The sequence below is a fragment of the Oncorhynchus mykiss genome, chromosome 10 (genome assembly GCF_057628025.1).
Source record: "Oncorhynchus mykiss isolate SJ-2025 chromosome 10, ASM5762802v1, whole genome shotgun sequence".
In the NCBI taxonomy this organism is placed as follows: domain Eukaryota; kingdom Metazoa; phylum Chordata; class Actinopteri; order Salmoniformes; family Salmonidae; genus Oncorhynchus; species Oncorhynchus mykiss.
Genome location: NC_143031.1, coordinates 3029682 through 3044885, shown reverse-complemented (window position 1 = coordinate 3044885; position 15204 = coordinate 3029682). Strand labels below are relative to the sequence as shown.

The following is a 15204-nucleotide window of genomic DNA, read 5'->3' as shown; positions in this document are numbered from 1 at the left end:
TATAGCCTCTCTACTGTATATAGCCTCTCTACTGTATATAGCCTCTCTACTGTGTATAGCCTCTCTACTGTATATAGCCTCTCTACTGTATATAGCCTCTCTACTGTAAAAAAAACTTACATATTGCAGCTTTAAAGGGATAGTTAAGATAAATGTACTGAAAACCCGATTGAATGAAAACTCCATGAGACACTCTGTTGGCCAGCAAGTGGGAGTGTTTTCAGCGGTGTAGGTAGATGTATTCAGCGCGAGGTAGATGTATTCAGCGCGAGCAAAGGGAACCATGTCTGCAAAGCCCGTTAAAATGCCCCCAACTAAGGCAATTTAATTTCCTAAATCAGATTCGGGCCCTTGGTGATTTGTTTGCTATTATCATGCTTAAATTCCAGGTCAGAATACGGGTAGAGAGAAAAGCGCATTAAAACAAAAGTGAATTTACGTTTCATTGACGTGCGCATAACACGGCTTGGAATTCCCCCGTTTTTAGTAGCTGATATAATTGTATTGAACAGCCAGCAGATGTAGCCCTCGGCCTATTCCTCTCAAGCCATTTATTTGAACGCTATTGATGGATACTAATGACGTAAGTTTTGTCTGTATTCGTGCTTGACGACGGGACCACTCTGTGTCTGGGTGAAGAATGAGAAGGACCACCATTTCCATCAGAGGAATTATCATTAGGACAAATCGTTGAGTTTTTAAATCAGTTTTTTTCAATTTTAAATCAATTTTTTACATTTCTAGGTGTTGGAAACTTTACATGGTAGGTTGATTTATTGTGTATTTACAGTAAATCAGTGTGACAAAAACAACAATGACTGGTTGAACATGTATGGATGTTATAGGAACTTATGATATTATTTAGTTGAAACTTTTTTTGATGTGACGATTATTATTTATTTGTTTTACATTGATGACTAACTGAGCCTTTATGATGGTCATGTAGTGAGAGTGTCTGCTGATTATATCGTTGTGTGTGTGTGTGTGTGTGTGTGTGTCTGTCTCTCTCTCACCCCGTGCAGAGATGAAAGGCGCAGAGAGACTCATCTTTCTGGGCTGGCTGCTGACAGGTTTTTATTTAATTTGCTACATTTCTTTCTAATATATGTTCAGGTCAAGTTTGAGAAGGAAGATTTTTTTTCAATTTTTAGAGCAATTCAAAAATGATCAATTTGTCAATAAACGTAGGTTATGATGTGATATTTATTCCTTCAGTGTCAGTATTGTATTGGGTTGTTGAGCCCAGCCCTGGGAACAGAGACCACTAACTCAGTCCTGTTGAACCCAGCCCTGGGAACAGAGACCACTAACTCAGTCCTGTTGAACCCAGCCCTGGGAACAGAGACCACTAACTCAGTCCTGTTGAACCCAGCCCTGGGAACAGAGACCACTAACTCAGTCCTGTTGAACCCAGCCCTGGGAACAGAGACCACTAACTCAGTTCTGTTGAACCTAGCCCTGGGAACAGAGACCACTAACTCAGTTCTGTTGAACCCAGCCCTGGGAACAGAGACCACTAACTCAGTCCTGTTGAACCCAGCCCTGGGAACAGAGACCACTAACTCAGTTCTGTTCAACCCAGCCCTGGGAACAGAGACCACTAACTCAGTTCTGTTGAACCTAGCCCTGGGAACAGAGACCACTAACTCAGTCCTGTTGAACCCAGCCCTGGGAACAGTTCTGTTGAACCCAGCCCTGGGAACAGAGACCACTAACTCAGTTCTGTTGAACCCAGCCCTGGGAACAGAGACCACTAACTCAGTTCTGTTGAACCCAGCCCTGGGAACAGAGACCACTAACTCAGTTCTGTTGAACCCAGCCCTGGGAACAGAGACCACTAACTCAGTTCTGTTGAACCCAGCACTGGGAACAGAGACCACTAACTCAGTCCTGTTGAACCCAGCCCTGGGAACAGTTCTGTTGAACCCAGCCCTGGGAACAGAGACCACTAACTCAGTCCTGTTGAACCCAGCCCTGGGAACAGAGACCACTAACTCAGTTCTGTTGAACCCAGCCCTGGGAACAGTTCTGTTGAACCCAGCCCTGGGAACAGAGACCACTAACTCAGTCCTGTTGAACCCAGCCCTGGGAACAGAGACCACTAACTCAGTCCTGTTGAACCCAGCCCTGGGAACAGTTCTGTTGAACCCAGCCCTGGGAACAGAGACCACTAACTCAGTCCTGTTGAACCCAGCCCTGGGAACAGAGACCACTAACTCAGTTCTGTTGAACCCAGCCCTGGGAACAGTTCTGTTGAACCCAGCCCTGGGAACAGAGACCACTAACTCAGTCCTGTTGAACCCAGCCCTGGGAACAGAGACCACTAACTCAGTCCTGTTGAACCCAGCCCTGGGAACAGAGACCACTAACTCAGTCCTGTTGAACCCAGCCCTGGGAACAGAGACCACTAACTCAGTCCTGTTGAACCCAGCCCTGGGAACAGAGACCACTAACTCAGTCCTGTTGAACCCAGCCCTGGGAACAGAGACCACTAACTCAGTCCTGTTGAACCCAGCCCTGGGAACAGAGACCACTAACTCAGTCCTGTTGAACCCAGCCCTGGGAACAGAGACCACTAACTCAGTCCTGTTGAACCCAGCCCTGGGAACAGAGATCACTAACTCAGTTCCAGAAAAACTGCTGTTTTGCCTGTTTCCTCCCAGTCACAACGTAACCAATTTCTTGGAATTTAGCTTGAAATGAAAACATCCTGTCAGATCACTAAGAGCAGTGGGCAGGTCCAGGACATTTCAGGGGCCATATTCATGAAGCGATTCGGAGTAGGACTGCTGATCTAGGATCAGTTTAGCCTTTAAGATCAGAATAAATAAATCAAGATTACATTAACATTAACAGGAGGAACCTAATCCTAGATGAGCATTTATTTATAAATACGGCCTCAGATTATGTCAATTGTAATGGTTAATGGTCAATGGTTAATGGTTAATCAATTGGGAAAAGGTTTAATAATTATAAACTGTTAATCTTTTTACTAACTTAGTAGTTTGTTGTCCAAGCCATCTATCCAGCGGGGTTGGGGTCAAATAGAAATGGAATTGACCCCAAACCCTGCTGTCCGGTCCTGATAGTGAACTGCTGTGTGTTTCAGGTACCCTGTGTCAAGGTGGGGTGGAAGGAACGGTCTGCACTAGTGAGTATTCAGATCAGTGTATTCCAAACAGTGGGTCAGAACTACTTCACTGGTGGGGTGTGGCTAAAGACTAGATTTATGAGGGTTCTTCATTAGACTGATAGAACCAGAGGCTTCTTCATTACACTGATAGAACCAGAGGGTTCTTCATTACACTGATATAACCAGAGGGTTCTTCATTACACTGATAGAACCATAGGGTTCCACTGATAGATCCAGAGGGTTCTTCATTAGACTGATAGAACCAGAGAGTTCTTCATTAGACTGATAGAACCAGAGGCTTCTTCATTACACTGATAGAACCAGAGGGTTCATCATTACACTGATATAACCAGAGGGTTCTTCATTACACTGATAGAACCATAGGGTTCCACTGATAGATCCAGAGGGTTCTTCATTACACTGATAGATCCAGAGGGTTCCACTGATAGAACCATAGGGTTCCACTGATAGAAACAGAGGGTTCTTCATTACACTGATAGAACCAGAGGGTTCTCCATTACACTGATAGAACCAGAGAGTTCTTCATTACACTGATAGAACCATATTGTTCCACTGATAGATCCAGAGGGTACTTCATTACACTGATAGAACCAGAGGGTTCTTCATTAGACTGATAGAACCAGAGGCTTCTTCATTACACTGATAGAACCAGAGGGTTCATCATTACACTGATATAACCAGAGGGTTCTTCATTACACTGATAGAACCATAGGGTTCCACTGATAGATCCAGAGGGTTCTTCATTACACTGATAGATCCAGAGGGTTCCACTGATAGAACCATAGGGTTCCACTGATAGAAACAGAGGGTTCTTCATTACACTGATAGAACCAGAGGGTTCTCCATTACACTGATAGAACCAGAGAGTTCTTCATTACACTGATAGAACCATATTGTTCCACTGATAGATCCAGAGGGTACTTCATTACACTGATAGAACCAGAGGGTTCTTCATTACACTGATAGATCCAGAGGGTTCTTCATTACACTGATAGATCCAGAGGGTTCTTCATTACACTGATAGAACCATAGGGTTCTTCATTACACTGATAGAACCGTTGGGTTCCACTGATAGAAACAGAGGGTTCTTCATTACACTGATAGAACCAGAGGGTTCTCCATTACACTGATAGAACCAGAGAGTTCTTCATTACACTGATAGAACCATATTGTTCCACTGATAGATCCAGAGGGTACTTCATTACACTGATAGAACCAGAGGGTTCTTCATTACACTGATAGATCCAGAGGGTTCTTCATTACACTGATAGATCCAGAGGGTTCTTCATTACACTGATAGAACCATAGGGTTCTTCATTACACTGATAGAACCGTTGGGTTCCACTGATAGAAAAAGAGGGTTCTTCATTACACTGATAGAACCAGAGGGTTCTCCATTACACTGATATAACCAGAGGGTTCTTCATTACACTGATAGAACCATATTGTTCCACTGATAGATCCAGAGGGTACTTCATTACACTGATAGAACCAGAGGGTTCTTCATTACACTGATAGATCCAGAGGGTTCTTCATTACACTGATAGATCCAGAGGGTTCTTCATTACACTGATAGAACCAGAGGGTTCCACTGATAGAACCAGAGGGTTCCCCTGATAGATCCAGAGGGTTCTTCATTCCACTGATAGATCCAGATGGTTCTTCATTCCACTAGTAGAACCAAAGGGTTCTTTATTACACTGATAGATCCAGATGGTTCTTCATTACACTGATATAACCTGAGGGTTCCCCTGATAGATCCAGAGGGTTCTTCATTACACTGACAGATCCAGAGGGTTCTTCATTACACTGATAGATCCAGAGGGTTCTTCATTACACTGATAGAACCAGAGGGTACTTCATTACACTGATAGATCCAGAGGGTTCTTCATTACACTGATAGATCCAGAGGGTTCTTCATTACACTGATAGAACCAGGGAGTTCTTCATTACACTGATAGACCCAGAGGGTTCTTCATTACACTGATAGATCCAGAGGGTTCTTCATTACACTGATAGAACCAGAGGGTTCCACTGATAGAACCAGAGGGTTCCCCTGATAGATCCAGAGGGTTCTTCATTCCACTAATAGATCCAGAGGGTTCTTCATTCCACTGATAGAACCAAAGGGTTCTTTATTACACTGATAGATCCAGATGGTTCTTCATTACACTGATAGAACCTGAGGGTTCCCCTGATAGATCCAGAGGGTTCTTCATTACACTGATAGATCCAGAGGGTTCTTCATTACACTGATAGAACCAGAGGGTTCTTCATTACACTGATAGATCCAGAGGGTTCTTCATTACACTGATAGAACCAGAGGGTTCTTCATTACACTGATAGATCCAGAGGGTTCTTCATTACACTGATAGATCCAGAGAGTTATTCATTACACTGATAGATCCAGAGGGTACTTCATTACACTGATAGAACCAGATAGTTCTTCATTACACTGATAGATCCAGAGGGTTCTTCATTACACTGATAGAACCAGAGGTTTCTTCATTACACTGATATAACCAGAGGGTTCTTTATTACACTGATAGATCCAGATGGTTCTTCTTTGCACTGATAGAACCTGAGGGTTCCCCTGATAGATCCAGAGGGTTCTTCATTACACTGATAGATCCAGAGGGTTCTTCATTACACTGATAGAACCAGAGGGTTCTTCATTACACTGATAGATCCAGAGGGTTCTTCATTACACTGATAGAACCAGAGGGTTCTTCATTACACTGATAGATCCAGAGGGTTCTTCATTACACTGATAGATCCAGAGGGTTCTTCATTACACTGATAGAACCAGAGGGTTCCACTGATAGAACCATTGGGTTCCCCTGATAGATCCAGAGGGTTCTTCATTCCACTGATAGATCCAGAGGGTTCTTCATTCCACTGATAGAACCAGAGGGTTCTTTATTACACTGATAGATCCAGATGGTTCTTCATTACACTGATATAACCTGAGGGTTCCCCTGATAGATCCAGAGGGTTCTTCATTACACTGACAGATCCAGAGGGTTCTTCATTACACTGATAGATCCAGAGGGTTCTTCATTACACTGATAGAACAAGAGGGTACTTCATTACACTGATAGATCCAGAGGGTTCTTCATTACAATGATAGATCCAGAGGGTTCTTCATTACACTGATAGAACCAGAGAGTTCTTCATTACACTGATAGACCCAGAGGGTTCTTCATTACACTGATAGAACCAGAGGGTTCTTCATTACACTGATAGATCCAGAGGGTTCTTCATTACACTGATAGATCCAGAGGGTTCCACTGATAGAACCAGAGGGTTCCCCTGATAGATCCAGAGGGTTCTTCATTCCACTAATAGATCCAGAGGGTTCTTCATTCCACTGATAGAACCAAATGGTTCTTTATTACACTGATAGATCCAGATGGTTCTTCATTACACTGATAGAACCTGAGGGTTCCCCTGATAGATCCAGAGGGTTCTTCATTACACTGATAGATCCAGAGGGTTCTTCATTACACTGATAGAACCAGAGGGTTCTTCATTACACTGATAGATCCAGAGGGTTCTTCATTACACTGATAGAACCAGAGGGTTCTTCATTACACTGATAGATCCAGAGGGTTCTTCATTACACTGATAGATCCAGAGAGTTCTTCATTACACTGATAGATCCAGAGGGTACTTCATTACACTGATAGAACCAGAGAGTTCTTCATTACACTGATAGATCCAGAGGGTTCTTCATTACACTGATAGAACCAAAGGGTTCTTCATTACACTGATAGAACCAGAGGGTTCTTTATTACACTGATAGATCCAGATGGTTCTTCATTGCACTGATAGAACCTGAGGGTTCCCCTGATAGATCCAGAGGGTTCTTCATTACACTGATAGATCCAGAGGGTTCTTCATTACACTGATAGAACCAGAGGGTTCTTCATTACACTGATAGATCCAGAGGGTTCTTCATTACACTGATAGAACCAGAGGGTTCTTCATTACACTGATAGATCCAGAGGGTTCTTCATTACACTGATAGAACCAGAGGGTTCCACTGATAGAACCAGAGGGTTCCCCTGATAGATCCAGAGGGTTCTTCATTCCACTGATAGATCCAGAGGGTTCTTCATTCCACTGATAGAACCAGAGGGTTCTTTATTACACTGATAGATCCAGATGGTTCTTCATTACACTGATATAACCTGAGGGTTCCCCTGATAGATCCAGAGGGTTCTTCATTACACTGACAGATCCAGAGGGTTCTTCATTACACTGATAGATCCAGAGGGTTCTTCATTACACTGATAGAACCAGAGGGTTCTTCATTACACTGATAGAACCATAGGGTTCTTCATTACACTGATAGAACCGTTGGGTTCCACTGATAGAAAAAGAGGGTTCTTCATTACACTGATAGAACCAGAGGGTTCTCCATTACACTGATATAACCAGAGGGTTCTTCATTACACTGATAGAACCATATTGTTCCACTGATAGATCCAGAGGGTACTTCATTACACTGATAGAACCAGAGGGTTCTTCATTACACTGATAGATCCAGAGGGTTCTTCATTACACTGATAGATCCAGAGGGTTCTTCATTACGCTGATAGAACCAGAGGGTTCCACTGATAGAACCAGAGGGTTCCCCTGATAGATCCAGAGGGTTCTTCATTCCACTGATAGATCCAGATGGTTCTTCATTCCACTAGTAGAACCAAAGGGTTCTTTATTACACTGATAGATCCAGATGGTTCTTCATTACACTGATATAACCTGAGGGTTCCCCTGATAGATCCAGAGGGTTCTTCATTACACTGACAGATCCAGAGGGTTCTTCATTACACTGATAGATCCAGAGGGTTCTTCATTACACTGATAGAACCAGAGGGTACTTCATTACACTGATAGATCCAGAGGGTTCTTCATTACACTGATAGATCCAGAGGGTTCTTCATTACACTGATAGAACCAGAGAGTTCTTCATTACACTGATAGACCCAGAGGGTTCTTCATTACACTGATAGAACCAGAGGGTTCCACTGATAGAACCAGAGGGTTCCCCTGATAGATCCAGAGGGTTCTTCATTCCACTAATAGATCCAGAGGGTTCTTCATTCCACTGATAGAACCAAAGGGTTCTTTATTACACTGATAGATCCAGATGGTTCTTCATTACACTGATAGAACCTGAGGGTTCCCCTGATAGATCCAGAGGGTTCTTCATTACACTGATAGATCCAGAGGGTTCTTCATTACACTGATAGAACCAGAGGGTTCTTCATTACACTGATAGATCCAGAGGGTTCTTCATTACACTGATAGAACCAGAGGGTCCTTCATTACACTGATAGATCCAGAGGGTTCTTCATTACACTGATAGATCCAGAGAGTTCTTCATTACACTGATAGATCCAGAGGGTACTTCATTACACTGATAGAACCAGAGAGTTCTTCATTACACTGATAGATCCAGAGGGTTCTTCATTACACTGATAGAACCAGAGGGTTCTTCATTACACTGATAGAACAAGAGGGTTCTTTATTACACTGATAGATCCAGATGGTTCTTCATTGCACTGATAGAACCTGAGGGTTCCCCTGATAGATCCAGAGGGTTCTTCATTACACTGATAGATCCAGAGGGTTCTTCATTACACTGATAGAACCAGAGAGTTCTTCATTACACTGATAGATCCAGAGGGTTCTTCATTACACTGATAGAACCAGATGGTTCTTCATTACACTGATAGATCCAGAGGGTTCTTCATTACACTGATAGATCCAGAGGGTTCTTCATTACACTGATAGAACCAGAGGGTTCTTCATTACACTGATAGATACAGAGGGTTCTTCATTGCACTGATAGATCCAGAGGGTTCTTCATTACACTGATAGATACAGAGGGTTCCACTGATAGAACCAGAGGGTTCTTCATTACACTGATAGAACCAGAGGGTTCTTCATTACACTGATAGATCCAGAGGGTTCTTCATTACACTGATAGATCCAGAGGGTTCTTCATTACACTGATAGATCCAGAGGTTTCCACTGATAGAACCAGAGGGTTCTTCATTACACTGATAGAACCAGAGGGTTCTTCATTACACTGATAGAACCAGAGGGTTCTTCATTACACTGTAAGAAAAAAAATCACAGTTACTGATTGCAGTGGAAATATGATAAATATACAAAACATTGCTGCATTTTTAAGGAATTATTACTGTTAAGGACAGTATGCTGCTCTATTCTGATTACTTACTGTATTCTGATTACTTCCTGTATTCTGATTACTTACTGTATTCTGATTACTTACTGTATTCTGATTACTTGGGAGTCAATCTCACTGGGACTTTGAACTCACAACCTCTTTGTTGCCAGTGAACTGAATTTCCCGCTACACCACCGGCTCTGCGGGTATGATGACGATTGAGAAAGATCGTTAAAAGATTAAAAACAATAGACATTCTGTCATTTGTCCCTATGGGGGAACCTTTTTGAGTTCCACGTACAACCCTTTTTTTTGTTTATAATCCTCTCATGAAGAAACCTCTGGTTCCATGTAGAACCAATAACAGGTTGGATAGTTATACAGTGTATTCGGAAAGTATTCAGACCCTTTGACTTTATCCACATTTTGTTACGTTACAGCCTTATTCTAAAATGGATGAAATTATAATGTTTCCCCCCCCCCCCCCCCCCCCATCTAATAACCCATAATGACTAAGCAAAAACAGGCTGTTTAAAATTAAAAACAGAAATACCTTATTTACTTAAGTATTCAGACCCTTTGCTATGAGGCTCGAAATTCAGCTCAAGTGCATCCTGTTTCCATTGATCATCCTTGAGATGTTTAAACAACTTGATTGGAGTCCACCTGTGGTAAATTCAATTGATTGGACATGATTTGGAAAGGCACACACCTGTCTATATAAGGTCCCACAGTTGACAGTGCATCTCAGAGCAAAAAACAAGCCATGAGGTTGAAGGAATTGTCCGTAGAGCTCCGAGACACGATTGTGTCGCAGGACAGGTCTGAGAGAGGGTAACAAACAATTCTGGCAGCATTGAAGGTCCCAAAGAACACAGTAGCTTCCATCATTCTTAAATGGAAGAAGTTTGGAACCGACTCTTCCTAGAGCTGGCCGCCCGGCCAAACTGAGCCGGGCACGATCCCTACGGTGAAGCATGGTGGTGGCAGCAGCATCACGTCTGGAGGAAACCTTGCACCATCCATACGGTGAAGCATGGTGGTGGCAGCATCACATCTGGAGGAAACCTTGAACCATCCCTACGGTGAAGCATGGTGGGGGCAGCATCACATCTGGAGGAAACCTTGAACCATCCCTACGGTGAAGCATGGTGGTGGCAGCATCACATCTGGAGGAAACCTTGCACCATCCCTACGGTGAAGCATGGTGGTGGCAGCATCACATCTGGAGGAAACCTTGCACCATCCCTACGGTGAAGCATGGTGGTTGCAGCGTGCGTAGAGGGTCTGAATACTAATGTAAATGTGATATTTCAAAAATGTATAAAAACCTGTTTTTTTTATATAGGGTAATGTGTGTAGATTGATGAGAAAAAAAATGAAATGTTTTAATACATTTTAAAATAAGGCTGTAACGTAGCAAAATGTTGAAAAGAATGGAAGGGGTCTGACTACGTTCTGAATGCTCCGTACATATATGATACTTTAGATGCATTTATGGTTGTTAGGTAACTCGCATGCTAATGGTCAGTGCCTTTATGGGTAAAGATGTAGTATAACGGGACATTTTCTACCCAATATATTCAATGTAAGGAACAATCATTTCTGAACCTTGAAATGTGGGTGGGGCAATGTGCTGGCGGAGGGATTATTAGCATATTTGGGGGCATGGTCTAAAATATGTTGTATTTGTGCCAGCTGTTACTGGAAGTGTTGGGGCTTATTAGCATATTTGGGGGCTTGGTCTAAAATATGTTGTATTTGTGCCAGCTGTTACTGGAAGTGTTGGGGCTTATTAGCATATTTGGGGGCTTGGTCTAAAATATGTTGTATTTGTGCCAGCTGTTACTGGAAGTGTTGGGGCTTATTAGCATATTTGGGGGCATGGTTTAAAATATGTTGTATTTGTGCCAGCTGTTACTGGAAGTGTTGGGGCTTATTAGCATATTTGGGGGCTTGGTCTAAAATATGTTGTATTTGTGCCAGCTGTTACTGGAAGTGTTGGGGCTTATTAGCATATTTGGGGGCATGGTTTAAAATATGTTGTATTTGTGCCAGCTGTTACTGGAAGTGTTGGGGCTTATTAGCATATTTGGGGGCATGGTTTAAAATATGTTGTATTTGTGCCAGCTGTTACTGGAAGTGTTGGGGCTTATTAGCATATTTGGGGGCGTGGTTTAAAATATGTTGTATTTGTGCCAGCTGTTACTGTAAGTGTTGGGGCTTATTAGCATATTTGGGGGCTTGGTCTAAAATATGTTGTATTTGTGCCAGCTGTTACTGGAAGTGTTGGGGCTTATTAGCATATTTTGGGACGTGGTCTAAAATATGTTGTATTTGTGTCAGCTGTTACTGGAAGTGTTGGGGATTATTAGCATATTTGGGGGCATGGTCTAAAATATGTTGTATTTGTGCCAGCTGTTACTGGAAGTGTTGGAGCTTATTAGCATATTTGGGGGCATGGTCTAAAATATGTTGTATTTGTGCCAGCTGTTACTTGAAGTGTTGGGGCTTATTAGCATATTTTGGGGCATGGTCTAAAATATGTTGTATTTGTGCCAGCTGTTACTGGAAGTGTTGGGGCTTATTAGCATATTTGGGGGCATGGTCTAAAATATGTTGTATTTGTGCCAGCTGTTACTGGAGGTGTTGGGGCTAATTAGCATATTTGGGGGCATGGTCTAAAATATGTTGTATTTGTGCCAGCTGTTACTGGAAGTGTTGGGGATTATTAGCAATTTGGGGGCATGGTCTAGAATATGTTGTATTTGTGCCAGCTGTTACTGGAAGTGTTGGAGCTTATTAGCATATTTGGGGGCATGGTCTAAAATATGTTGTATTTGTGCCAGCTGTTACTGGAAGTGTTGGGGATTATTAGCATATTTGGGGGCATGGTCTAAAATATGTTGTATTTGTGCCAGCTGTTACTGGAAGTGTTGGAGCTTATTAGCATATTTGGGGGCATGGTCTAAAATATGTTGTATTTGTGCCAGCTGTTACTGGAAGTGTTGGGGCTTATTAGCATATTTTGGGGCATGGTCTAAAATATGTTGTATTTGTGCCAGCTGTTACTGGAAGTGTTGGGGCTTATTAGCATATTTGGGGGCTTGGTCTAAAATATGTTGTATTTGTGCCAGCTGTTACTGGAAGTGTTGGGGCTTATTAGCATATTTGGGGGCATGGTTTAAAATATGTTGTATTTGTGCCAGCTGTTACTGTAAGTGTTGGGGCTTATTAGCATATTTGGGGGCTTGGTCTAAAATATGTTGTATTTGTGCCAGCTGTTACTGGAAGTGTTGGGGCTTATTAGCATATTTGGGGGCGTGGTCTAAAATATGTTGTATTTGTGCCAGCTGTTACTGGAAGTGTTGGGGATTATTAGCATATTTGGGGGCATGGTCTAAAATATGTTGTATTTGTGCCAGCTGTTACTGGAAGTGTTGGAGCTTATTAGCATATTTGGGGGCATGGTCTAAAATATGTTGTATTTGTGCCAGCTGTTACTTGAAGTGTTGGGGCTTATTAGCATATTTTGGGGCATGGTCTAAAATATGTTGTATTTGTGCCAGCTGTTACTGGAAGTGTTGGGGCTTATTAGCATATTTGGGGGCATGGTCTAAAATATGTTGTATTTGTGCCAGCTGTTACTGGAGGTGTTGGGGCTAATTAGCATATTTGGGGGCATGGTCTAAAATATTTGTATTTGTGCCAGCTGTTACTGGAAGTGTTGGGGATTATTAGCAATTTGGGGGCATGGTCTAGAATATGTTGTATTTGTGCCAGCTGTTACTGGAAGTGTTGGAGCTTATTAGCATATTTGGGGGCATGGTCTAAAATATGTTGTATTTGTGCCAGCTGTTACTGGAAGTGTTGGAGCTTATTAGCATATTTGGGGGCATGGTCTAAAATATGTTGTATTTGTGCCAGCTGTTACTTGAAGTGTTGGGGCTTATTAGCATATTTTGGGGCATGGTCTAAAATATGTTGTATTTGTGCCAGCTGTTACTGGAAGTGTTGGGGCTTATTAGCATATTTGGGGGCTTGGTCTAAAATATGTTGTATTTGTGCCAGCTGTTACTGGAGGTGTTGGGGCTAATTAGCATATTTGGGGGCATGGTCTAAAATATGTTGTATTTGTGCCAGCTGTTACTGGAAGTGTTGAGGCTTATTCGCATATTTGGGGGCATGGTCTAAAATAGGTTGTATTTGTGCCAGCTGTTACTGGAAGTGTTGGGGCTTATTAGCATATTTGGGGGCATGGTTTAAAATATGTTGTATTTGTGCCAGCTGTTACTGGAAGTGTTGGGGCTTATTAGCATATTTGGGGGCTTGGTCTAAAATATGTTGTATTTGTGCCAGCTGTTACTGGAAGTGTTGGGGCTTATTAGCATATTTGGGGGCGTGGTCTAAAATATGTTGTATTTGTGCCAGCTGTTACTGGAAGTGTTGGGGCTTATTAGCATATTTGGGGGCATGGTCTAAAATATGTTGTATTTGTGCCAGCTGTTACTGGAAGTGTTGGGACTTATTAGCATATTTGGGGGGCATGGTCTAAAATATGTTGTATTTGTGCCAGCTGTTACTGGAAGTGTTGGGGCTTATTAGCATATTTGGGGGCATGGTCTAAAATATGTTGTATTTGTGCCAGCTGTTACTGGAAGTGTTGGGGCTTATTAGCATATTTGGGGGCATGGTTTAAAATATGTTGTATTTGTCCCAGCTGTTACTTGAAGTGTTGGGGCTTATTAGCATATTTGGGGTGCGTGGTCTAAAATATGTTGTAGTTGTGCCAGCTGTTACTGGAAGTGTTGCATAATGTTAAGTGATGAAGTGAAGGTTGAGCACCCCCCCCCATAGTGCATTCAGAAAGTATTCACACCCCTTGATTGTTTTTTCTTTACACATTTTGGTTGTGTTATAGTCTGAATGTGGATTATTTGTAGATGATTTGGCACATGCCTACACCTAGTAGCTCAATAATGTCAGAGTGGAATGATGGTTTTATACATTTTGATAGATTAATAAATAATTGAAAGTTAAAATTTAGTTATTAAGTATTCAACCCTTTTGTTATGGCAAGCCTAAATAATTTCAAGGGTAAATATTTGCTTAACATTTCACATAACAATTTGCATGGACTCCCTTCATTTGCAATAATAGTGTTAAATAAGATGGGTTTTTTATGACTACCTCACACTCGCTTAGGGCATGGTGAAATTATTAATTACACTTTGGAGGGTGTATCAATAAATACAGTCACTACAAAAATACAGGCGTCCGTCCAAACTCGGTCGCAGGAGAGGAAGGAAACCACTCAGGGATTTCCATTCTGTACAGGCTTCCTTCTTTTCACTCTGTCATTTAGGTTAGTATTGTGGAGTAACTATAATGTTGTTGATCCATCCTCAGTTTTCTCCCGTCACAGCCATTAAACTCTTTAACTGTTTTAAAGTCACCATTGATCTCATCGTGAAATCCCTGAGCGGTTTCCTCAAAGGGATATTCAATGTCTGTTTTTTTTCTAATTTTGACCCATCTACCAATAGGTGCCCTTCTTTGCGAGTCATTGGAAAACCTCCCTGGTCTTTGTGGTTGAATCTCTGTTTGAAATTCACTGCTCGGCTGAGGGACCTTACAGATAATTGTATGTGTTGGGGGGTGCAGAGATGGGGAAGTCATTTAAAAATCACGTTGAACACTATAATTTGCACACGGAGTGTTAAGCACATTTTCCCTACTGAACTTATGTAGGGATTGCCATAACAAAGGGTTTGCATCATTATTGACTCAAGACATTTCAGCTTTCCATTTGTAATACTTAAAAAAAAAGATATATATCCAAAAGAGT

At 42.0% G+C, this 15204-nt stretch overlaps 1 protein-coding gene across 1 annotated transcript in view; it reads left to right on the top strand.

The window, feature by feature from the left end:
• The first annotated feature begins 230 nt into the window (after positions 1 to 230).
• Positions 231 to 15204, top strand: part of LOC110534824 (B-cell receptor CD22) — a 40575-nt gene continuing 25601 nt past the window's right edge. Inside the window, exons 1-3 of the mRNA XM_090188765.1 lie at positions 231 to 763; positions 1023 to 1070; positions 3110 to 3151. Of these exons, the coding sequence (XP_090044891.1) occupies positions 1025 to 1070; positions 3110 to 3151 (88 nt within the window). The 5' untranslated portion in view covers positions 231 to 763; positions 1023 to 1024. The remainder of the gene's footprint in view (positions 764 to 1022; positions 1071 to 3109; positions 3152 to 15204) is intronic.